Source organism: Leuciscus leuciscus (genome assembly GCF_965113295.1).
Source record: "Leuciscus leuciscus genome assembly, chromosome: 5".
Classification (NCBI taxonomy): Eukaryota; Metazoa; Chordata; class Actinopteri; order Cypriniformes; family Leuciscidae; genus Leuciscus; species Leuciscus leuciscus.
This window is the reverse complement of record NC_138729.1, coordinates 29,625,764-29,652,297: the sequence shown is the minus strand read 5'-3', so window position 1 is coordinate 29,652,297 and position 26,534 is coordinate 29,625,764. Positions and strand designations below refer to the sequence as shown.

At 39.0% G+C, this 26,534-nt stretch overlaps 1 protein-coding gene across 4 annotated transcripts in view; it reads left to right on the top strand.

Moving 5' to 3' along the window:
• Positions 1 to 23,235, top strand: part of stard8 (StAR related lipid transfer domain containing 8) — a 62,768-nt gene extending 39,533 nt beyond the window's left edge. For 3 of the 4 annotated variants that reach the window (XM_082169015.1, XM_082169013.1, XM_082169016.1), the window contains 12 exons: positions 7,398 to 7,479; positions 13,625 to 13,688; positions 13,977 to 15,289; positions 16,004 to 16,177; positions 17,254 to 17,413; positions 17,563 to 17,761; positions 17,860 to 18,070; positions 18,298 to 18,409; positions 18,568 to 18,789; positions 21,255 to 21,472; positions 22,020 to 22,196; positions 22,356 to 23,235. In XM_082169015.1, coding sequence (XP_082025141.1) covers positions 7,398 to 7,479; positions 13,625 to 13,688; positions 13,977 to 15,289; positions 16,004 to 16,177; positions 17,254 to 17,413; positions 17,563 to 17,761; positions 17,860 to 18,070; positions 18,298 to 18,409; positions 18,568 to 18,789; positions 21,255 to 21,472; positions 22,020 to 22,196; positions 22,356 to 22,473 — 3,050 coding nt within the window. In that variant the 3' untranslated portion in view covers positions 22,474 to 23,235. The remainder of the gene's footprint in view (positions 1 to 7,397; positions 7,480 to 13,624; positions 13,689 to 13,976; positions 15,290 to 16,003; positions 16,178 to 17,253; positions 17,414 to 17,562; positions 17,762 to 17,859; positions 18,071 to 18,297; positions 18,410 to 18,567; positions 18,790 to 21,254; positions 21,473 to 22,019; positions 22,197 to 22,355) is intronic. The other variant, XM_082169014.1, reaches the window with a different exon arrangement.
• The last annotated feature ends 3,299 nt before the right edge of the window (positions 23,236 to 26,534 follow it).

Here is a 26,534-nt window from a genome sequence, read left to right as displayed (position 1 = left end):
CCGGTCAAGTCACGTCAAGTTTATTTATTTATAGCACTTTATACAACAGATTGTTTGAAAGCATGCTGCGTTACAGTATTAAACATGAAAAAACAGTATCAGTGTCTCTTTCAATTAGAATTACAACTGCATTTACTTGTTTTTACTGGCGGATGTCTGATCTCGACAGACTGAACAGAAGAATTTAACCAGAGAGGATTTCCACGGCAAAGAAGGCTGAGCTTTTCTGGAACATTCGCTTTGGCGAGCTGAACTCCCTAAGCGAACACAAAACAAATTTTTTTCTTTGGCCTGATTTTGTTCAAAATGACCAGTTTGTTCTTCGATTTCACTTGAAGTATATCCGGGCCTTTTTGTGTGGCCTGGTGAGGTGTGTTGCCTGTAGTAGCAACTGTTTTGTTTTTAATTGTCTGCATTAATTCTGAAATAATCATATTTTTATAGCTAATCACAGTAATGCCTTAATTTTGCTTCTCTAAATACTTATCAATGTTTTATTGCTTTCAAAATTCTTCCACTTGCAAACTGATGAATATTTCAAAGCCGAATGCAGCAACTCTTTCGTTCACTTGTCTCATTTAAGCAACCTGACACACACCTGTCATCTGCTTGGCTTCCTCTGACAGAGTTGTGTATTTTCCTGCTGCATGTCACAGACTAAGTTGGCAGTCACCTGACCCACATTGGCTGTGACAGAAACAGTGATGTGCTGAATTAATGATACGCCGGCTGCCGGGATGTTCCTGCTGTTTGTGTCGTAGGTCTTGTATTGGATTTTTTTTAATATACCAATAAATATCAAAGCGAACATGGATTCATTCATCCTCTTGACATTTGCATAAAAATAACTTTATAGGAACTTTAAAAAGGATGTGACGTTAAAAAAAGCAAGACTTTGATCATAGAATAACTGTTATGAATTTGTATAGGTCAGTACTGAGGCATTCTGTGATCTCTGTTGTGTATTGATGTCCAGCTTCAGTGTAACAGTCAGCGGTTTCCCACTTTTATCTTGGCATCGTCCCCTGATGCTCTATTAAAAACTCAATAGTTGGTACTGTGTTTTAAAACAGCAGGGATGCCGGTGTGTGTCTGTGTTGAAACAGCCCTGTGTGTAATTTTACCTTTGAAAAGTGACCGCATGGCAATAAACATTGATTTCCGAGTCGGGCTTCCCTCGTCCCTGAAAATAGCCCTGCATTTCAAAAGAGGAAAAGGTTATATTATATTCTTCATGTATGCTTGTATTTTTCAGGAAAACAAAACATTAAATGCAGTAGAGTGGTCTGGATGCTCTATTTGATGTTATTTGCTCATGCGTGTCTGGAATCGGCCTTCTGAATTTGTGTAACAGCACTAATTGAAAATTTCCTTCAAACACAGAACAAAGTAGTGTTTTACTGTGTGTAAGTAAGAAAGTTACGAGTGAAAGGACACTCATAACCAAGACATTTTTAGAGAAAGTGATGTGAAGTACTTCTCGTTCCTGATAAACAAAAGAAATGTCAGTTTCACACTGACACTGTGCGTGTCATTCTGAATTGAATAGTGTAGAATTGCCTAGCTTGACTTAAATTTGACTTTGTTTAGCAGCAGGTTGATTTCCTGTCCCTTTGTTCTTGTGTGAGCTTAATTCTTTCTGCCAATCTTCCTGTACTACTGTCATTACTTGGACCTGCAACTCAAGAGGGGAAGGAGGTTGAAACAAAAGCTGGAAATGGGACACCTCAGCAATGTTGACACACTAAAAAATGCACACACACATACAATACGCAGGTATACACACACCACACTCACATTCTGACTCTCTGTTCCATCTAAAATAGTGCTGCCCTGGTTGTTATTTGCCAGTACATAATTGTTTTTCCAACTCATTTTTGAAGAATATCACTAATACAATGTAAGACATAACTCCTGTTACAGTGTATGTATTTCTATATTTTAGAGCAAGGTTCTTCTACTTGTTTGATGTTCACATTGATTTTTGTTGTTGTATATGTACTCCAAACACACATTAGCCTTTGTGCTAACAAGGACATGTTTGAATCTGACCTTTATGTCTCAATCTCATCCCACCACACCCTCTGTCCACTTTCCTGTCTCCTCTCTATTGTCCCCTAAAAAATATTTTAATAATACAACAAACCCATATATCTTTAGCCGGTCCCTCTAGGTGTGTCCAGCGATTTTTTTTTTGACAGGTTAAATGCCTCAGTCTGTTGCACTTTAAGTGCAAAATTAAGAGCTCCAACCCATTTTCAGTGATCAAACTGAACAGAAGTATTTGCATTGACGTGTACCATCTAGGTTACATATGGTGACCCTCGTTCCCTGAAGGAGGGAACGGAGACGCCAGGTCGAGCCGGACGAACAGGAATCTCGCTAGAGAGGCCAATCTACTTCGAGTGAAACTAAACGAGCCAATGCACATTGGCGTGCAATCATTTGCGTCAACTGTTATGTCAACAGCCACGCAGCGCGAGTATATAATGAGCAGCAGGTGCGATTGCACTTCAGTTTTTTGCTGAGGAGCCGTGCCAATAAGCTGGCTGCCCCATCGGGCCGCAGCAGATGTGACGACGGGACGTGGCATCGCCGTTCCCTCCTTCAGGAAACGAGGGTTACCAAAATTCTCAGTAGCACCTCAATGCAGTACACGAGATCCGGGGGGTGGAGTTGGATCCAGATATAAGGGGTGGAGATTGGTAGGTTTAGGGGTGGGTTTAGGGATTAAGGGGTGGAGATGGGTAGGTTTAGGGGTAGGTTTAGGGATCAGGGGGTGGAGATGGGTAGGTTTAGGTATATCCTCCTGAGACCCAGAAAAAAAAAGTTTTTTGAATTTAGTTTTTTTCCATGTCATCACACTGTTTAGAGCACAATAAACAAATGGTAAAAAAACATTTTTGCAAAATAATATTTTATTCATACGTTATGCTATGTCCTCTGTAGTGGACGCCAGGACTAAGTTGTTTAAAAAATAAAATGACAAGAAATTATATGTATAGGCAAAAACAATGGGATTTTTTTTTCAATCACCAATACATTTTGGGGTTTCAGGATTTTTTCAACCAAAATTTATATAAAGATTATTCTCAACTATGTTATGAAAGAAATAACGGAATGAATTGATACACCATTTTACTTTATGCAATATGTGGGTAAAATGGCCGTAAATTAATATTCCCATTCAATGCAATGTATCTATACACTGTATCTAATTTGCACATTAAAGTGTTCTTGGAGCAACATTTAATGAAAAAAGAAGTGTAATAATTGGAGTAATAATTGGCAACATTTTAATAATAATATATCTAATATTTCATAGGAATATTGATGTATAATTTATTTCCATATTCACTTGTTGTGTCTCCTAAAATGCCTGATAAACATGATTTAAGTCCTGATGTCCTCTACAGTGGACACGTTTGAAATCAATGCCCTGTTCTGTAACAGAAAGTATTTTTTTTATTTGAAACCCCATAACATTTTCCTGAGATGTTGTTTTATGAAATACAATTTGAAAAGTAGTCCAATTTAAATTATAATTACAATATATTATCATATTTCCATAAGAATGCTACATTTGATCACTAAATTAATGTCAGACATTTTTAAAGACCAAGGAGAAGTTGTTTTCATGGTGAAACCTCCAAACATTTGGTATCTCTGAAAAGCCCTGAATGTGCTCTTTACAGGACACCCAGGTTGTGTCATGTGACATGTATGATGTCAGAGAAATTCACTAAAATATAATGTCCACTACAGTGGACAAAAGTCTATTCTTGGGTCCCAGGAGGATATGTAAGTTGGGAGGAGTTGGATCTAGATCCGACTCCTCCCCGTGGATTTGATGTTCTGCAGTGAGGACCATCTCAAAATTCTTCCCCGAAGGAGTTATGTGGTGATATACATATGGACTAACCCGAAAGTTGTACTCCATATGAATACTGGGTGACTTAGCCCAAGGGAAAGACACTGGCTTCCGTTTGGGAGCAGCCGTGGAAGAAATACACATATGGGATCCCTGCAGGGTCACACACATGGGACCCAGCCTAGACCCGGTTCTCAAGTATTCAACAGATAAAGGCCTGGCGCCAGACGCTCCGCCACATCCGGGCCTAGGGTGTTGGAGGACTCAACAGGTTTTTCACTCTGGAGCAATAAGGGTGCACAGTAGGGTGCAGCAAGCCGACAGAGCCGGTCCTCTCAGTGCTTCTACCCGTTTAGGGTGAGAACACGGGAGGAGATCAGCTCTACACGTAGGCTATAATATCTATATCGAGATATCGAACGTGTTAGGTGTTGCCCAGCCCGCAGCTCTACAGATATCTGTTAGCGAGGCGCCACATACCAGCTCCCAGGAGGATGCAACGCCTCTCGTGGAGTGAGCATGCAATCGGAGCAGGTAAGCTCAGGTGCTTGGTAAGCCAAGGCGATGGCATCCACTATCCAGTGGGCCATCCTCTTCTTGGAGACAGCCTTTCCCTTCTGCTGGCCTCCGTAACAGACAAAGAGCTGGTCTGAGTTCCTGAGACTTTGAGTTCTGTCCACGTACAGGACTGAGCAAAGCCAGGGCTGGGTCTGCCTCCTCCAGGGGCAGCGCTTGCAGGTTCACCACCTGGTCCCTGAAGGGAATGGTAGGAATATTGGGCACATAGCCAGGCCGGGGTCTCATTACAACATGGTTGTCACCCGGCCCGAACTCTAGGCACGATTCGTTGACTGAAAATGCCTGCAGGTCCCCTACTTGATAGAAGCCAGTGCATTCAGCAGCAAAGTCTTCATGGAGAGAAGCTTTAAGTCTGCTGATTGCAAAGGCTCAAAGGGAACATCCTGGACTGCTCGAAGCACCAGGGAAAGGTCCCAAAAGGGTATTGAGGGGGGTCGAGTAGGATTCAACCATCTCGCCCCCCTAAGGAACCTGACGACCAGGTTGTGCTTTCCTACTGTTTTGCCATCTATGTGGTCGTGATATGCAGAAATAGCGGCAGCATGTACTTTGAGGGTGGAGGGAGAAAGCCTTCGAAACAAAGTCTCAGCTTTCAAATTCTGTCAGTTTTATTACTAAATTCAATGGCGTTTGACACTCTTAAATGTGACATGACAGAGTTCTGTTTAGCGCGGAGCGCGAGTCATCTCTTCCACTTTAATACAAGTTATAGCATGAAAAAACATACATGAACATCAGAAGGTATTTTGAAAGATACAGTACAACTTTCCGAAATGAATCATGTCCCATGTAATTGCTCAATCAGTGTTAAAACCGCAGAAAGACGTCAATAAAACAGCTTGTGAACAATGTCACTTAAAGGGGTGGTTGATTATGATTTCACTTTTCTAACTTTAGTTAGTGTGTAATGTTGCTGTTTGAACATAAACAACATCTGCAAAGTTACAACGCTCATATTTCAAAGCAAAGGGAGATATTTGCTTATACAGAAATCGCTTTTTAAGGACTACAACAAACGGCTTGTAGGGACTACACAACATTCCTCCCGGGTTTGTGACATCACTAACCCTAGAATTAACATAAACCCGCCCCCGTGAACGCGATTTATAGATTATCGAGACAGAATATGCAAATCAATGACTAGAAGATAACTACACATAAGCTACATAAATTCATCAACTAACCATTCAGAAATGTCCTGTTGCTTCTACTGTACATGTTGTCACTTCTTCTTGAGTCTCTCCATCATTGTCTGACTCCGGTTTGAACATAAAAGGCTAAAAGTTTTTGAAATTTTCAGTGCATGTCGGTGTGAGGTAAAAGGACGCGAGCTCTTGAAGCTCCGCCCTCTGTGCCGGGAGAAGCAGCTCATTTGCATTTAAAGGAACAGACACAAAATGGTGTGTTTTTGCTCATCCTCAAAAAGTGATCATTTTAACATGCTATATAAAAATATCTGTGGGGTATTTTGAGCTAAAACTTCACATACACACTCTGGGGACATCAGAGACTTATTTTACATATTGTGAAAACGGCATTATACCACCCCTTTAATGTTGCATTTATCTCAGGAAAATCATCCAATGTTCACAGTTCCGTTAGTTAGCTATAAAAAACAGTAGAGAGGAGCTTATTTACTATTAATTATGTGTATGTTTTATTAAATATTTGTTTATGAAAACTATACCTTCTGTGCAACTGAGTTATATACAAACAACAATCCAAGATCCCTCCAAGAGACATATGCACTGTCCAAAATGGAAGGGTAAAACAGAGGGTTGGAGTGAACACTGACCGCATTATGAACACCAAAATGCTGCAAAAATCCAGATAAGACTGTTTTTATTTTTATTTTTTATTTGAATATTTCATCTCGGACATGTATTTGGAAGGCATAAAGGGGCAGCCAGGGAGGAGGACTTGCACAAAGCATTCTCAATGTGTAGCCAGGATGAGGGATTGACTAAGTTGCTTGAATGGAATCAGTATAGAGTAGAGCGTATATTCGCTGCCCAATTATATATTAGAAAATTTGGAAAAGCCAGACCACCCAATTGATTTGTCTTCTGCAGAATGCCTTTTCAGTCTTTCTATTTGAAAGAAAATTAGAAATAGAGCTATCAAGTGCAACAAAAAAGGACTTTGGAATAAAAATAGGAATGCATTGAAATAAATATAAAACTTTGTGTAGTACGCTCAATACAGTGAACCCTACCAGCCAGGGATATAGGGAGGAGAGACGACAACTAAAATCCTTAAGCATACTAAAAAACACTTAAGCAAAGGGACAAAGTCGTGATCAAATAAGTCTACAAAGCTTTTTGTCACATTTTTGCCCAAATACCTAAAACTCTGTAAAGAAGATCTGAAAAGCAGAGATGCTAATGGCTATTCGAAGGCTGCCATATTGATGGGCATTAATTTACTTTTACTTAAATTTAATTTATAGCCTGAAATTGGTACTGGATCTGCTGGCAGATTTTGGTCTAGAGGAATGGAGTGCCAGGGTCAGACACATAACAAAAGATCATCCACACATAAAGACAGCTTATGCTCAAACCCTCCCATAGTATCGGTGCATCTCTAATAATAATAATAATAATAATGCATTTTATCACTCTAGAACGCTTTACTCCATGAAAGCAACTTGTAAATCAATTTTATATACTGATGTATGTGTATGCTAATGTTTGTGTGTATTGTCAGTGTTTTGTAATGGAAAATGCTGTCAGACAACTATCTCAAGATTTTCTAATTTTGTGAACGCAGCATGTACATTTTTATATGTGGGTTAAAGTTGAAATGTCCTCTGATGTTTGTGGGATTAATCTCTCTCTTTTTCTGACCACTGGCTTAAATGTTACATTAGTTCTCAGGAGGTTTTTTAATTAGCCCCATTGGGTAGTTGAATGATTGCCTTAATTGGTGCATCTCTGTGTGCCCTCAGCCTCTCTGTTCCCCATTGAGATCTCTGCTGTGAGGAGAGACCATGAGTTTCTGGATCAGGACTCTCTCAAGGCATTATGCAGGTGAGAAACCATTGCATATTCACTTAAATATTTATTACAGCACTTTAAATATATTCCATCATTCACAATAATCCCTTCTGGTTTGAGTTTCACTCCTCCTTTGTGACTAACACCCATGGCATTAATCATGGTGGAATAACATGATAAAAAATCATAAAGTATTCTAATAATAGTACTTTTATGACATATATTTAATATAATGAGTCACATGTCATGAGAGGGCATCGGTCAGTTTCTATAGTCCTTTGATCACCATGGCGAAGGTCCACTTGTGTTAGCAGGCCTTGCTGTGCTTCGTGGTTCAGTCTGTCCTTTTTACTATCAACTTTATTCTCTTTTTTTCACCCTTCCATGTGGAATAACAGAATAAGTGACTGGTCACACCTGCAGAAGTCACATTGGAGTGAATGGCCTTTTCTAAAATATAGCGAATACACAAAGAGGGGGAAATTATATTTCCTGGGGTGCAACTGCTGTCAGTCCTAAGGCGATAGAAGAAGAGAGCGATAGAGACTGAATGTACCGTTTGTCCCACAGTGGCTAGTTACACACTGTATGGTTGGCTGTTAGTTACTGATAAAAAAACATCAAGACAGCTCGATGAATTAAGAGAACTGAATTATGAACACACACACATAGCTGAATCTGAAATTCTAGAACTCTACGTCATATGCATTTCCATAGTTATCTATATTTAAAGCTGTGTAGAAAAGGAAGCTGGATTTGTGTGAGCTAGGGAAAATGATTGTGATTTTAATGGTAAAAGTCTGTTAACAGCAAATTTCCTTACTATACACAGCGAATAACTAATAGATAACCTACGTTTAATGTAATTTTATAATAAAATACTGTTAAATTTACAGTTTTTGGAAGTGAAAAAGAACAATTCATTGTATAATTTACAGTGAAAAGTAAATTGGCATTCCCAGAATTCCTTGCGTGACACTTCACATTCAATGTATTTTCAATTGTTTCTAATATTTCTTTTCTTATCAGTTATGTACATTAGGGTTTTATGTTACATCTAATGTTGTGAAATGAATGTTTATTGCATTACTTTAGTGTCATTACCATGATGGTGTATTGTATTTGTGTGTATGACACTCTGTGCTCCTTTTATATATTAGTATTTACTTTCTCAGCTTGTGGAAAAGCTGCTTGTGATGAGCTTTGATTCATCACCACCAATTTAAGTACAAAATGAACATTAGTACTTCAATAGGTTGGTATATTAACATTATATCAGTTAAGACGAAAAAAATGTAAAGACGGAAAAAGGGGTATCACTACACGGCCTAATGTGATTAGTAAACATCAAAAGGCAATGGTTTAATCACATATGTATGCTTTGCTAATTAAATAAATGCATGTGTATTTCTTAAGCCAGTTTCAGTACACATGTATACATTGAAATAAACAGCTTAAGTATTTTAAATACTCAGTTACCCTATTTTGCAGTTGAATGTGTGCCACAGTATGTTAAATGAAACTTTTTTTTGAAATTGTAAAGGTTTGTTCTTTATGGACATACGGTCTTAATTTTATTTGTGCAGGTCTTTTATGGACATACGGTCTTAATTTTATGTGTGCAGGTCTTAAAGTCACCATGAAATAAAAATAGACCTTTTTTTTTTTTCTTTTTTTTTTTAACAATGTTGCTGTTCTTATTATAAATAATTTATTCGTTTTTTTTTGCCCTTGTAATCTTTAATCAAAAACATTTGCCACCCCTCCCCCTCCAAAACGACGCCCGTTCTCTTAATGACGCATGTCTCGGCTGAGGGTGGGACTAATAGCCTCCACAACTGACTCAAACGGGGATTCAGATCTGCCTCCATTTAGTTAACAATGCTCAACTTCCTACGATCCAGTCAATTCCCAAGGATGAAATCAAGTTCCGCCCTACCTTTTTTTCTCATTCCAGAAGCCGTTTTACTCGGATACACATCACAACTGGGATGAAAAGACTATTGCAACTTTCATTTCATGCCGACTTTAAAGGTCTTAATCTCAAATCTAATTTGAAACTGCTGTGACATTACAAGCACCATGCATAGTGTGGGTATAAATTAGTGTGTATTTATATATTTTGTTTATTATGTGGAATCAAGGTTTTTCCTAGTTAAGATGTTCACTCTTCCAACAGCAATATAAAAATCAGTCTCCTTGCAGAATCACTTGTTGTATTGGCCTGAATGTATTCTGGCCACCACACACCCGATGGCCCTCTTGCATTGGTGAGATGATGAGCTCATCTGTTGATCTTTTTGCCACAGCAGGATACTAGTGCACTTAAAGATCCCTGACTGTGTCTGAATTTGCTCCATGCAGAGACTGTCTTACAATAAACATTCAGATTTTAGTTTTTCAAAGAAAGTGTTTCTCTTTGTGAGGTTTGGTTAGAGGTGGTTGAAATGCAACTTTACTGGCAGCCAGCATGGGAAGGTTCTTGAGACTCCAGAGACATCAGCAACTGTTTGCTGCTCAACAGTGACTTTTTATAGCTATCCTTTTAAAAAAAAAAAAAATATATATATATATTTTTTTTTTACAGAAACTTGCCTTAATAAGCCTTTATCTGACCGAGTTATCTTGTGCTGTAAATTACTCACAAATCTTATGATAGTTTGATAATCTCCATTCAGTTTTCACACAATATTAGTTGTTTTCATGCCTTTTATATGACATTGCACCATTTCATGCTTTTCATCTTCAGGAAGATCTTTATTCCTCCCCATATTGCATGAGAACTGTGACTTGCTTGGTAATGTGGAACAACCTCTTTAAGTAGGGTTTCCATTTATTTAAGTAGACCTGGCAAACTATTTAACAAACCTGTCTGAGATTGATACCAGTTATCTAAAAAGATATGGACAAATAAAACAAACAAACACTTTCTTTGAAAAAGTAAAATCTGAATGTTTATTGTGCTGAAATCCTACTGAAATGTCACTTGCATAAAAATTGTGAACATAGTGTGTGTATGTGTATATATATATATATATATATATATATATACATATATATATGAATATGAATTTTCATATATAGTTGTATGAATATATATATATATATATATATATATATATATATACAGTGTATATGAATGTGTGTGTGTGTGTGTGTGTGTGTGTGTGTGTGTGTGTGTGTGTGTGTGTTTTGGGGTTTTTCTTTTTTTGAGGTTTGGTTTTGTCATTATTCTGAATAATCAGAATTTTCTTAATCTTTAGAAAAAGAAAATAAAGCTGGCAAGCATGTCAGCAAAAATAGCTATAATGACACACACAGCTAAAAGTCTTTGTGAGTGTGAATGCGAGTGTCTTGCTAGCCTATTGTTAAAGCTGCAGTCTGTAACATTTTTGGGTTAATTATTTATCCAAAATAAATTTTTGAGCAAGTACATAACCAGCCAGTGTTCAAAACTGCTTGCCTTAGCTCGATTCAAAACGGTAAGCTTGTAATAATGTTTTAATTCCAGTGGTACTGGTGGATATCCGCGGGAAATATTGGAAGGGCATTAAATGTAGTCACGCAATGCTGATGTTGTTAACATTAACAATTTGAGAACAAAGTATAATTTGCACGGTTTGATGTGAAATGATAAGAGATCGTTATATTTAATCAGCGCGATTTACTGCAATTCTTTTTTTCCCTTAGTTGGTCAGAACAAAAGTGGATGTTACTTACTTGTTCAGATGACATTTTACGGTGAAAATTCTTATGTTGGTCATACTTCCCAAAATGTAGAATCTGTGATTCCGAATGACAGTATCCACACCGGCGCGGTGACTGACAGCCGCACATTCTCCTCAAAACATTAGATTCATCCGCGCTGTGCCGTGTTGTGCCGAGGCACAACCCACGTGAAGTCGATAATTCCGCGAATAACTGCAAATGCAGTTTTCGAACAGAGATGGCGACAAAGAGGAAAAACTACGGACTGCAGCTTTAACACTATACTTATTGCCTTCCTGCTGATTATTATTCACAAACAGTAATTAGTTTGATGTATTGATGTGCACAAACTCACACACTCTTATTATCTGTATCTCAAATGCCACACCGGACACACCCCCTCTTGTTTGTTTGTCTTCTAGAATTAGTTTTGTTCCGTCATGCAGAAAAGGTATTATGTCCAACAGAAATCCTGTGGTCACTGGGCGCCAAACACTGTGGTGTGACGATGCGTGTTCAAGAGAGCAACTGTGATCATTGGTGCGAATCGACTACATCAGTCAAAACGGATGGTCACTTATGCTTGTGTGTTTATACCGGCTAGTTTGGACTATATGTCTCTGCATCTTGTAGTGTCTGTGCTTCAACTGTGATGATTTTCACAGCTGAATCATTATCATCTTTCTTACATATACACGCTTCAGAGTCAGAATAAGATCACACCAAGCACGAGTGCACTAATTAACAGAGAGGGCTGAATACACATGAATGCATCACTTACTCGTACACTTACTAGGCCACTCACATGAACTCTAAACGTACTGATAATCAAATAATGACATGGTGATGAATGTCTCTCTACCCTTTAACAAAAGTTCTGCCATATCAGAGCCGATCGGGCGCAGATGGAGGGGGCAGCGAAGTCAAGTTCAAATCATTCTAGAAAAGATACATGGGCTGATACATTCATCACTCTGTCAAGTGTGGCATTGATGCAATTCAGCTGGGAACATTATCAGGGCTCAGTCAACATCAACAAACATGCACTCACTCACTGAATGTGTGCTTGGATAAACTGCTTACAGAAATAACATCAAATAATCTAAATACTGCTCTAAGCCTGGACAACTGCTGTTAATAGTTGATATGTCTACATTTACATCACTGTTTGTGGCTTTAAAACAACCAAAGGAACATATAATATGTACTTGAATTAAGCTGACACTTTTATTCAATGTGACTTTTATTAAATAGTATACTCATTAAAGAGACAGTCCCCTTTGAGGCGATCTGGGGTTATGTGTCTTGCTCAAGAACGCATTGGGCCCATTTACACATGTGCCCTACATGTGTAAATGTGTCCTTCAAGTGAGGTTTGAAATATAGCAATTATGAGTTCCGAGCACATGAATGACCAAACGAAGTTGTATTTACAAGTGTTAAAGTCTGAATTCTAGGTAATACATGAGTTGTGACATTGGAAGGGCTGTGCTGATGTGAAACATGGCGGAAACACAGATTTACAATAATAGATAATATCATATATCTGTAATCCAGAGATTGAGTGGAAAGCAAGTCTGTAGTGAATGGAAATGAATGATTTTGCACACAATTTTAATTTTACATCCTATTTTTAATCATTTTAAAGGTGTGAACAGCTTATATAAAGCAAGTGTAAAGTTTGCTTTATAAAAACAAAAAACAAAAATTAAATACCAAGGATAAATAAGTAATAGAAATAAATAATTTTCATAATTTTGAATTCAGATTTTTGGGTTTATTATTCACAATATAATTATTTTTATTTTGCTCAGGCTGCCTTCATGTTATGTTTCTGATTTAAATGCGTGAGGTTGTAATAACGCATATCGGACTCGTAGGTATGAGCTTTCCAGGTGCACTTGAAGGAACCATTTACACCTGGTATTACTATACCAGATTGACCACTTGTGAATGACCACTTGTCTTTGATTTTATGACTACGCGCATCTCTTCCTATGTTAGTGTTTTAATGCTTGTATTATTAATTTATATTTATGCGTTTAGCATATGTTTTACTGAAAGTGAGTTTTCACTCATGTTTGAATGTCGATACTGAAGATGAGTCATGCAGTTTTGTATTATAATTTTTTTTCATGGTTGAGTGTTTAAAAATCTAACATACCACTTTTAATTTAGCAATCAGGATGTTTAACCACTCTGCCGCCCTGCCTCTTCAACCAAGAATATACATGTAAATTTCATGTGAATTTAAACCCTACAGCACTCAAATATGCCCTTCTCTCTCTCTCTCTCTGTGTGTGTGTGTGTGTGTGTGTGTGTGTGTGTGTGTGTGTGTGTGTGTGTGTGTGTGTGTGTGTGTGTGTGTGTGTGTGTGTGTGTGTGTGTGTGTGTGTGTGTGTGTGTGTGTGTGTGTGTGTGTGTGTGTGTGTGTGTGTGTGTGTGTGTGTGTGTGTGTGTGTGTGTTTAGGAGGCTAACGACCCTGAACAAATGTGCTGCGATGAGCTTAGAGGTTCATTTTCATTGTAAACAGGTAAACAAACAAACATGCCGTCCACTTCTAATCCAATTATGTGATCTCTTGGTCTGCCGACAACTGCTCTTTGCTTGTCTGTTTTCATTAATTTTGACTTCCACTGGATGTTATCTTTTAAACTTAACTTTAACAATCCTTTTAAAAATGTATATATGTCCTTGTGTTTATGCTATTTTTAGTAGAGTGAATTCTGGTACTCTTGGTTTGCTACTTTTCTTTTTAATACTTCAAAAATGGAAAAAAAGCTTTTCGTTATCTAAGTGTGCATGTTTGTGTTACCATCAGCAGAGTGAGGACTCAGAGGAGGATGACGCATGTGCCCTTAGCTCCCGCTGGGCTTTTCAGCGTGAGAGTAAAACTTGGTCCCGTCTCCGCACTCTCTCACCCACCCCTGTCCCTCCTGGCAACCGGGCCTCAACCTTAAGACCCTCGGGTAGTAGCGATAGTGTGCTGAGTGACATCAGTCTCCTAGAAGTCACCTCACTGACCTCTGACCTCAGCACTAGCAGCTTGAGCTTAGACAGTGCCCGGGAAACAACTTCTCCAGAGGTTGTGGCTTTCAGTGACGTCACAGTGGGTGAAGGTGCATCGTCAGTTTGTCTCTCACCTGGCCAAGATGAGAACGATGACACCGGATCCTCATCTTCCCTGCCATCCGTAAGAGAGAAGCCGAAGCGCCCTTCTAGATCATTTTTACGAAGGAAAGAATCAATACAGAAGCGGGATAGTGAGAGAGAGAAAGTCCCAAAGAGCATTTCAACAGTAACTCGACATCAGCCACCCTCAGGTCTGCACTGCACATCCGATGCAAGTTTGCCTGGACAAACCACGAATAAGTTCAGAATCACCAAAGATGAGGCATGGAGATCACATACAATATGCCGCAGTAATGTTAGCCAGAAAGCCACTTTGCACAAGCCTCACAGAGCGTGCCTTTACCTTGAGGACTACCAGTTAACTTGGGAGATGCCAAAGTTAACCAATCATAACAACAGTAAGAGGAAAGAGGATCGTGTGGTCCACCTCCCTTTTGACCACAAGCCTGGAACCTTCCCCAAGTCTCTGTCAATCGAAAGTCTCTGTCTGGTCTCCGTTTCTCAAAGCCCTGAACATAGTGACTGGGCAGGAGAAGATGGAGACCTTTCATTGGATGAAAGCATTAGTCGCAGTGGGTCGCAAGATTTTCTTTCAGGTTTTGGGAGGAAAAGAATTTCTATGGGCTCAATTGGAAGCATTTACGACAATGTTTCAGAGACACCAGGCAATCCATGTGACATTTTCGACCCTGGAAAAGAGAAAGCCTTCCAGCACCTTGACGACATTCTACAGCACGTACACGGGCTACAGCAAAACATTGACGAATGGTCGCGCTCGCTCGGCATTCCGTCGCAAGACCAATCCAATGCGGAGACTGCATCCACAGCAGACACGACATTACCCAGCAGTCTGAATTATGATGAGCAATCCATGTCAGATGTTGGGACGACAGTGAGCGATTACGATAGTGCAGGAAACTCAGTGAATGAGGGAGAAGGAGAAGGAGGAATGAGAGAGAGGAGGGACTCAGGGGTGGGAGCATCACTCACGAGACCCAGCAGGTGCGTAAATCTGATGGTTAGACTTAATAGAAAGAGGAAATTATATCCTGTCCACGCTTGTGAGTGCAGTTAGCACTTATCCAGATCAGGTGTTTCTATTTCTGTGTGAAATAATGTGATGGAGAGAGAGGGATACAGGACACTCATTTTGTCTTTTGTTAAACTGGAGTCTGATGACAGTGACAGCTGTGTGTACAATTGAAAGCCTTCTTGCAGCTCATCTGTGTTTGGGATTTGTTTGTTTTTTCCATATTAAAAATATATTTCCACTTCATGCAAACACATCACTGATGAAGATTAAAGGGCCTAGAGTGGAACTCTGGGGTACACCCATTCAGTTCACTACAGTTTTCACAGGATTTTTTTGTCTTAATGTTTTCCAATAAAAATATCTAAACATTCTTAAAACATTTTTTTTTTTAACTTTTATTAAGTACAATTGTGTAGGATATACATTAACCCTATATTGGCAAATATAAATTATATGCTTAAGACTAATTAATGTATGTTCTGAAAATAAGTAATCAAGTACATTTTTACATTTTAGAATATCATTCATCTGAGGCTTTTTGTCACATAAAGTTTACATGTGTCCCATACATCCAAGAGAGTGCACTGAGTGAAAGGGCTGCTTTTATATCCATCTGTTCATCCTTTTATTTATTTTTGTTTTGATCACTTTTGTCTTTCTTCCACCCATTTCTTTATACTCAGAAAGTTGCGTTGGCACAGTTTCCAAAACTCTCATCGTCCGAGCGTGACTTCTGCGTCTTTAGAAATCAACAGGCAGTCGGCCGCCCAACTCAACCTGCTGCAGAAATTCAGCCTCTTGCGACTGACCGCCATCCTAGAGAAACACACGGATACCAGCAAACATGGCTGGAACTGGTGAGATTACACATTCTACTTCATGCATACATTGTCATAAATGTTCTAAATAACACCCAAGATTGTAGCACAAGGCATGTTCCCATTCTAAAAAATGTGTGCTGTTGTTAGTGGACACATTATCTGACTCATGAGGTCAGCTGTGGCATTAATGCTCTCTTATGTCTGATGCAGGATATCTCATTTCCACCAAAAGTGTTTTTTATTGGCACAATCAGTTGAGTAAACAGCTCTAACAGATGCAGTTAATGACAGTATCTTTCCGTTTCTCTATCTGTTCCCCCACTGGCTTTTTACTGCTTATGAAAATTACATTCCATATCTACCTCTGCCAAATTACAGTTCTCTTTATGTACGTACACACACACACACATACTTTAGTTCTTTAGTCATTTTTATTTGGCAATGATTGCAGGAACGAAGTGTAAATTGGTTCATAATTTTTGCATTTGTCCATTTTAAACTCCGGCTGCAGGAAAGGACTTCTGATGATAAGCTTATAGGTCTATCAGACCCTGTCTTGGCTCGAAGATCTAAAATATGATTCATTTCATTCTGCACCAGTCACTGAGGAGGCATTATCTTTCCACTTTCGTCCATTCCCACACACCCCACTGTCAAAGGCCTGCATCTGTGTCAGTGTCATAGGCAGCGAACAGATCCAATTTTCACAGGGTTTATACATATTGCAATTCCATTTGCTCTTGCTCTCTCACTACAGCCTGATGCCATGATTTTAAGTGTATCTTGCAATGATGTGACATTTCAGGTTTTATTGTGGACATCCATGTATTGGATTCTTGTACTAGTGTGCTTTTAAAACCTCCTTTTCTCGTTTATACATTCATATAATAACAACAAAAAAGCATATCAGTAAATTTGTAAATATTTAGTTAAATAATTAATAAGCTAATAACCAATTAAATGATATAATAAAATGTTTTATTTAAATAAAAAGAAGTAAATACATAATTTAATTCATGTATGTTGGGTCTCATTTCCCTGTTCAGTTATCATTGTATGAGTCATTAAATAAAATAAAATATATTTTATTTTCTCTCTCTGTCCTTGGTCAGGGTGGTTCCAAAGTTTATGAAGCGTTCCAAAGTTCCAGATTACAAAGATAAACATGTGTTTGGCGTTCCGCCGATAGTAAACGTCCAGCGAACTGGTCAGCCCCTGCCTCAGAGCATCCAGCAGGCGATGAGATACCTACGCAGCCAGTGTCTGGAGAAGGTTTGTTTGCAAGCAAACACACACACACACACACACACACACACACACACACACACACACACACACACACACACACACACACACACACACACACACACACACGCTCAACCACACAAACACAGTTTCTTATCTCTAATTCCTCTCTACAGGTGGGAATATTCCGGAAATCAGGGGTTAAATCCCGGATCCAGGCCCTAAGACAGCTCAATGAGAATTGCCCCGATCATGTGACCTACCAGGGCCAATCAGCTTATGATGTGGCTGACCTGATTAAACAGTACTTTAGAGATCTGCCTGAACCTGTGCTCACCTCCAAGCTTACAGACACTTTTCTACATGCATATCAGTGTGAGTGACACACACAGTCAGGCTCACACATTTTTTTAACACATCATTGCTTCAGTAAGCTTTACAACTCTCCCCCACGTGTGTATGTGTGTGTGTAGTCGTTCCAGCAGAGCAGCGTTTACAGGCCGTGCAGGCAGCCGTGATCCTGCTGCCTGATGAGAACAGAGAGGTTCTACAGACGTTGCTCTATTTCCTCAGTGATATTGCATCTGCACAGGAAAACCAGATGACTGCAGAGAGTCTGGCTGTCTGTCTCGCACCCTCCATACTGCACCTGAATGCCTCCAAGAAAGATGGAGCTTCACCAAGGTGTGTGTCACATTTTGCTTCCATGGCTGGTCCCCACAAGAAAAGCGATTTAATGTTCTAAAAAGTTGATGGAATGTAAACATCACAACAGAATGGAATCAAAGATTACAACCAGTTTTTGTAACAGCATTCAAAATGTCCTCCAATCTCTCTCAGAACAGTTTTTTGGTTGTTTGTTTTTTTGTCAACTTTTTGGTTATTTTTATTTATGTTCGGTTTGGTTAAAGGCTCATGAGCAGGAAAGGCGGAGACAAGCCAGTCCAAAAGGACTTAAGTGAGAACATGGCTGCCACACACTGCCTCAGTCACATGATCACGGAATGCAAGAAGCTGTTCCAGGTAGCCACATTTTAATTTCTAATGTCATTGTCTGCATCCATTGCAGGCAAAACATTTCAAGTCTTCTTGCATATTTAGTATACATTAACAGTGGCAGGAATTAATTTTGGGAATCATTTTTGCACTGATCAGCTTTCTGTCCCTGTTTCTTTCTGCAGATCCCGCATGAAATGATGCTCCAGTCTAGGAATTCTTATGTGGCTGCTGATGCCCAGCCATTGCCTCTGCACGGGTTCGGGGTGAATGCCCTGGGCGAGCCTGTGGATTATCGGGCGTACCTGGAAGACAACATTCAGTGTCTTCTTAGAGAGGCATCTGAGCGGAGTAAAGGCTGGCATCATGCCCATGGACCCGACAACACTGAACTGGCTTATAAAAAGGTAGAGATACAGACATATCCTCAGAAGAGTCTCTCTAGAGCTTTAATTACATAATATAATGACATTATATATACACACACACACACACTTGTAATTACTAATTATTAATGAATACAAGCAAATTATTATTATTTTATTTTTTGCTGCTATAGCTTTGAGACTTTTGTGTAAACACTTTTGTGCATTAGCTAATATGCTCTTTGGGTTTGCTGTCAAGTCCAGTATCGTTTTTTTTACTGCTCCACATGACATTTTGACAGGTTCACACAACATATGCAGCTGAAATGTGATACACACACTCTTAAAGTTGCGATGAAATGAAAGTAGTTACATACATTTGAGTTAAACGTATTATCGAAAAAGACATGTGTAGTGCCTTGGTTCAGTCCAAGATGCTGCTTGGATAGAGAAAGATCTGACTGCAAGCTTGAGGCAGACTGCAAGAAACCAGACCAGATGATTTGAGAGGTCCGGCACTCGAGAGAAGTCTCGTTTCACTGGAAGATTGAGAAATGACATTTTGATGAAAAAATTCAAAAACAAATTTTAACAAAAAGTAAACGTGCATTGAGAGAGAGACTACTCTTGAACTAAAACTCTACAAAGTGATGAAAAAAATAATTATGAATATAAAAGAAAATCTGATTTCAGTTGTTTAAATGAATAAATTAGTATAATTAGTATAAATACGCCTCTGCAACTAATTGGTGAGTGACTACTGTGACAGCACTTGAAGAAAAAGGAGCACTCTCAGCAACTCTGTGAAAGAGGAATGGAAAAACATGAGGCAAGGATAGATACAAGCACATTTCCAGGTCACTAAATACCAATTGGAGTGTGGTTGAATCAATTTAGAAATGATTAAGAAATGGAAAGGAGCATGGCACAGCTGTAAATCTACCTATGGCAGGTTGTCCTCAACACTGACTGCATGAAGGTTACGAGCTTTATATAAATAAATATTTTTTCCTTCTTTATTATAGCATAAATTTGTCTTGAATTATTTAATGTCCATTAAAAAGACTTGGAAGGTGTTCAGTTTAATTCCCTCAACCAATATGCATTACAGCTTCTCTTTTTCTCACAAACGACATAAGGTCTTAATTACTTTTAATGTGAATGAGTTTTTTCATTTTGACGGCTATCTAAAACCATGCACTGCAAGACAGTAATGGTTCAGAAATCACTTAATGATTTTTGTCGTTCTTGTGGACATTCAGAATCTACCTCAGATGTCTGAATCATTAATAAACCACATTCATCGCACATTCATAAGGGAGGTGTTTTTAATACTTTTTTTCTGTAAATGTTATTTATATTTCAGTTACACAGTTTTAGAGCGGATTATGATAACAATTAGACTTTGCAGAAGAGTGAAAGCAAATTAAGAATTAACATGATTATGTTACATAATGGTTTTGAAACCTTTTTGAAACCCTGTTTAATTGCTGCTGGTTTTATCTTGTTGCCGATGCCAAAGCATTCTGATAATTCCAGTGTCTGGAAAGATTCCTAGTCATACCCTCTGAATTATGACAAAGTGTGTCAGAATGACAAGAAAAATGATATTTATTTATGTAATTAACAGTATTATTAGGAAACATCCTTAACAAATACCTATGTTTCAGTTTTACAATTTATTTTATAATTATGTGGCTGTTAAAAGGCAATCAATGCACTCAAAATGGATTGAAGATATTTTTTTGTTGCTGTCTCTGTTTGTCAAACAGTTGGCCAGTTCCCATCACTCAGGGAGGCTGAAGCGTACATGCCCACAGTAGACAGATGTACCCTTCTTGTCTCTTGCCACTTACACCAAAGACTGAGGATATACAAAGACGGTGCACTCGCATTACTATGAATGGGAGAAACTGCAATGCGCAATATGGTGGAATAAGTCCCGCCTTCTAAGTAAAAGAGCCAATCGCCAATTGCAGTTGCCGTTAGAAGCTCCGATTGTTATAGAAACAGTCAGTGTTCTGAGACGCCCGCTTACATGTGAACTGGCTGGTCCAGCCTGAAAAAAGCTTTTTTCCGTTTTTTTGGGCCATGATTTCAGCATTTAGAAACTACATTTATGAGACAGTTGTTGTCAGATTTCATTGGGGATTTCAAATATGAAATTTGAATCGTAAACTTCGTGAACAGCTTCGGAGAATTTGACGTTTTCCCATTCAAAGAGATGGGAGCTGTACTTGCATAACTGAAATAGCGTTTAAAAGATGGCCTCTGAGTGTAATGACTTGCCTGAAAGAGACTTTGCTTGCATTCAGGGCAATGAGATTTTACAGCATGTGGCAGTTCACACTGTCTCCTCTTAGATTAATCTGCAAATATCAGATGCCCAAGCACCATGAGAACAGTTGGCACAACTGAGTTTAGACCATCTGCCATCAAATCGCCTGCTAAAATGGTTTCTCTTAGATTCAATGGGCTCACTGTGGCGGTCTGCTGGTTGTTTGCAGGTAGGAGACGGGCAGCCAATGCGTCTATGGCGCGTTTCGGTGGAAATAGAGGCCCCTCCTGCTGTGGTGCTGCAGCGTGTTCTGCGAGAGCGCCACCTGTGGGATGAAGACCTTCTACACAGTCGAGTCATTGAGACTTTGGAAAACAACACTGAGGTTTTCCATTACATCACAGACAGCATGGCTCCACATCCACGGAGAAATTTCATAGTGCTCAGGTACAGAGTTACAAAAAACTATTTTAGTGTAAACAGTTTGATTCGTTGTTGTGCCACATCCAAACACTAATGGGATCAAATAAGAATCTGCCTAGAATAAGTAAGTAATCTGGACTTCTATGCAGATTTTTTGGATCCATTAGAATCCTTAAGGATTGTTGGTTCCAAACTGATTCTTTAGAAATTTCTGAATAGAATATTGAATTAAATGAATACCCAATTTATTTTGTGATTTCAGAAGTTTCAAGAACAGTATGATCTTCAATTAAAAATAATTATTGAGGGGAGAAAATGCATATTTTTATTTAATTATTAAAATATTGTATGAGAAATGTATTTTTATTATTTTGTGTTTATAGCATTTCAGTTTTGATTAGAATTAGATTTTTTATATATTAATAATAGTTTAAATATTTAACGGAATGTAAAAATTTTAATGCAAATATTTTATTAATTATTAATAACATATTAAATTAAATGTTTTTTAGTCATCAAGTTTGCAGATGCCTCCCGGTAATCCTGGTAATGGTAGTATTTTGTGTTGCAGACGTTGGTGTAGTGATCTTCCAAAGGGGCTGTGCGTTCTTGTGTCCTCCTCTGTGGACCATGATAACATCCAGGTGGAGGCAGGGTTACGGGCTGTGCTTCTGACATCACGCATCTTTATTGAGCCGTGTGGAATGGGGCGGTCCCGGCTCACACACTACTGCAGAGCTGATCTACGGTAAGACACATCGGTTTTACGAACAATCTCTCAGGCACATGACTGCATGTGTTTTTTGATGCTCCTCAATACACTGAGCAAAAATAGCAGGCTAATGTTTACAATAATATTAATTGAAGGTCACCATGAATTTTAATCTTTTGTATTTCTGTTCCACAGGGGGCGCTCTCCTGATTGGTATAATAAAGTGTTCGGCCATCTGTGTGCGATGGAGCTTGCCAGAATACGCAGTTCCTTCCCAGTTCTAACAGCACGAGGACCTGAAACCAAACTCTAAACCCACTTGGGTTAAATCTGAGACTATTTTGTAGGAGAAAGAATAAGAATTATGAGAGTGCAGGTGTAAAACAAAGATGGCCGCGCAAGTCGGAAGGTGGAAAGTAAGAACAGTAGAGAATGTTTTAAACTGGGAATGAATGACAAAGAACACAGTACTGAGTAGAAAAGTAGTTGGACTATGCAAAAAAATGAAACCCATTGTGGTTTTAAAAGCCATGGATGATTAATGTGAAAAAGCTCAAGCTCACAATCATACTGTTGATACTGCGTCTAATCTTGTATGTGTTTTGTTTGTGTAATTGTTTATATCGGTTTGTGTTAAGCAGTGTGTCTCGATACACTTCTGGTATGCCTTAAAATCTTTGTCTAATAATCCATTGTGGTCTGTCAGATCCCTCATTGATTCTCAGGGTAAATGTAAACAAGTGTTGCTTTTTGACTTGCACAGGAATTTTGTCACGTTGCAATGATAATGACCAGTTGGCAAAGAGAAGCAGCCAATCATCAAACATTCATAACATAATATGACACGTGATGTGCTGTTATAAGCTCCCTGTGTACTTTGCATTCTGTAGGACACTTTTTGCCATTGAAATGACTATGAAAAAGTGTCCCAATCAACCCAAATTCTTTTGTCTCCAAACATTTCTGTGCGTTTATGAGTGGTGCTGTTAAGCAAAGTGAGACATCTTCTCCACGGACACAGTACATGATAATCTGATGTATGCAGGCCAAATTGCAAATGCAGTTATTTTTGTGACCTCAAGCAGTTATTTTTGTGACCTCAATCCCTTTCTTCCTTTTCCACCACCCCCCTTTTTAATTTATTTGCGTCAGCCATTTGCATGTGGCAAACTTCATTTGTGAAGTTTTAATAACTTAACGTCTGCATGGAATCCATGGGAATGATATTCAAGAGACTTTCTTAATACAGCTTTACGTTTTTACATTTTTATCTCCCCTAAAGGTAAAAATATTTTTTTATAATTCTCTTTGTTATCACTGTTCTTATCTGCTATTATTATAAGTCCTAACTGCCTAAGTGCCTATAAGCAACTAAAGAGAAATTTGCGAATGTGTTCGTCTTTTGCCTCATAATTGTTGTTAAATCTGTGCTGTTTCACCAGGGCATTATGTAATATCAGTATTTTATTTATTTAAAAGTATAACTGCATTATACATGTTGTTTTAAGTGTACTGCCTTGAAGTGAAATGATTCAAGTGCCACAGTGTGGTTATATGTGCTTTGATTTTTTTCTAATGTACAGAACTCTGGTCCATTTACCCATAATGTTTAAGTTGTTTCAAGTCTTCCTCTTTTTTGAATGATAATTCAGTGTTAAACACAGGTGTCATTTTTGTTGATTTGATTGTCATTTTCAATCATACTCTCTTGTGTATCGTGCCAACTTAGCTTTGCGTGCAATGAGAATAAAGGAACTTTTCCTGGGTGCAAAAACTTTTTCCTTTTTTTGGGTGTTTCTGTTTTGGCTTTTATACAGACAGAAGGTGTTAAGCCCCGAAAACAGAATTTAATTCAACTAACAGGTGTCTTGCGGTGAGCAGCTATCCATTTAAATCGCATTGGTGTCCTGCTAGCACTGTAGGACACTTAAGGGCACAGATTTAGTTGGCAAACAAACATGTCAGTAAATGTATTATAGAGATGATGGAGAACCCCCATTTATACAAGCTGCTTTTCTACAGTATTTATTCCAAATGAGTTTGATTGATACAGAGTAATGACTAATTCTGAGTCACAGTCTGTGTGCTGACAGTCTGCCCTGTCGCACTGAAAACTCCTTGTGAGCTGTCATTTCTCTGGGGAGATAAAGTGCTGCTTATTTTTGCCTCGTTAATTAAAGTGTCTAAAATTGGCCAATTATGCTGTATTGGCAGACTAAAAGGAGACCGTTCCCATGCACCTTTTAATGTTGCATGAGAGTGAATTGTTTTTGAATAGGTCCGAAAATATGTTCAACAATGATTTGGGTTAATGAAAGGAAATTCAGTTTGTTTCAAATGTCAGAGTACCGACATCTGTCAAATGCAGAAAGTGAAGTGAAACCTTAGCCTATCATTACAGGTGCTGTAAGATGTTTTAAAATGCCCATAGTTTTTATCCCGAAAGTTGTATTCCCAGATAGTTAAATAATTGTCCTCAGATATCACCCTGATCTCTGTAACAGCTTTAGTTTCTGTAAACAATAAAATAAAAATATTTGTTTAGCTAATCAGAAGGTATTTGTGGCATTTTCTACTTGTCGATAACCATATGGGTTGCCAGAAGCTTAGACCATGGTGGGTTTGATGAGGGACGGAGTGAATTGACTCACAATTTGAACTGTCAAGAACAGCATGGCATGCATGTCTAAACATCCTAGAATAAGAATAGGATGATAAAGGGAAATAAAGAGACCAAAAGACGACCACCAATGTGAATTCACCCCTGCCCCATCGGAGGTCTGTGCACGACCCTGCTGTAGGCTATGCATTCATATTTTTCTCTTGCTTCATAAACTACATCCTGATTTTATCTCAAGACATTCACAAAAACATGCACAACATAAGAATATCAATGAATGCAACCAAATGCTCAATTTGACCCAAGAAAGAAGTTTGGGCAATAGGAGCCTACAAAATAAACACTGCAACCATTTTTTTCCCTTGAAGGACACTCTTCATACAAACTCATTCAACCATGTTGATGGGGGGAAAAAGATGGAAGAAAGCATGCCAACCAAAAAAAAAAAGGATGGATGGAAGGAAGGAAGGAAGGAAGGAAGGAAGGAAGGAAGGAAGGAAGGAAGGAAGGAAGGAAGGAAGGAAGGAAGGAAGGAAGGAAGGAAGGAAGGAAGGAAGGAAGGAAGGAAGGAAGGAAGGAAGGAAGGAAGGAAGGAAGGAAGGAAGGAAGGAAGGAAGGAAGGAAGGAAGGAAGGAAGGAAGGAAGGAAGGAAGGAAGGAAGGAAGGAAGGAAGGAAGGATGGATGGATGGATGGATGGATGGATGGATGGATGGATGGATGGATGGATGGATGGATGGATGGATGGATGGATGGATGGATGGATGGATGGATGGATGGATGGATGGATGGATGGATGGATGGATGGATGGATGGATGGATGGATGGATGGATGGATGGATGGATGGATGGATGGATGGATGGATGGATGGATGGATGGATGGATGGATGGATGGATGGATGGATGGATGGATGGATGGATGGATGGATGGATGGATGGATGGATGGATGGATGGATGGATGGATGGATGGATGGATGGATGGATGGATGGATGGATGGATGGATGGATGGATGGATGGATGGATGGATGGATGGATGGATGGATGGATGGATGGATGGATGGATGGATGGATGGATGGGCTGTGAAATTGTTTAGTAGAAGTTCTGAATGGTCGGTAACTTAAAAAATGTGTAGCCAAATTGGCTGGTGAGTGAAAAAGTTAATTTCAAACCTTGATTATTTATTTAGGAAGAAAAAGAGAGCTGGACACCTGGCCATGAGAGCTTGATAAACTTCACTGGATAATGGCTGATCAAAAATGTCTCCAAACACACATGCAATAACTTCAGTCAAATTCTTATCCATACAATGACGACAGCAAAAACATTACAACTCTACACCACAAGTAATGCATCAATTACTGGAAAACTAGTTAGTGCACACACTAGGAGCAGTGAGTAGTGAACACACACACACACACACACACACACACACACATACCTGGCGCAGTGAATAGTGAACACACACACACCTGGAGCAGTGTATGGTGAACACACACACACACACACACACACACCTGGAGCAGTGAGCATCCACTGCTGTGGTGCCCGATTAGGGATCAGGTGCCTTGCTCAAGGGCACCTCAGTGGAGGGCTGGAAGAGATTGCTTTTCATTCACTCCCCCACCTACATTTTCCGGCTGGTATTGAGAATCAAATTAGTAAAAAGTACAATATTTGTCTCTGAGCTGTATTGGAGTAAAAGTATAAAGTTGCATTAAATGGAAATACTGAAGTGAAGCAGTAGCTGAAATT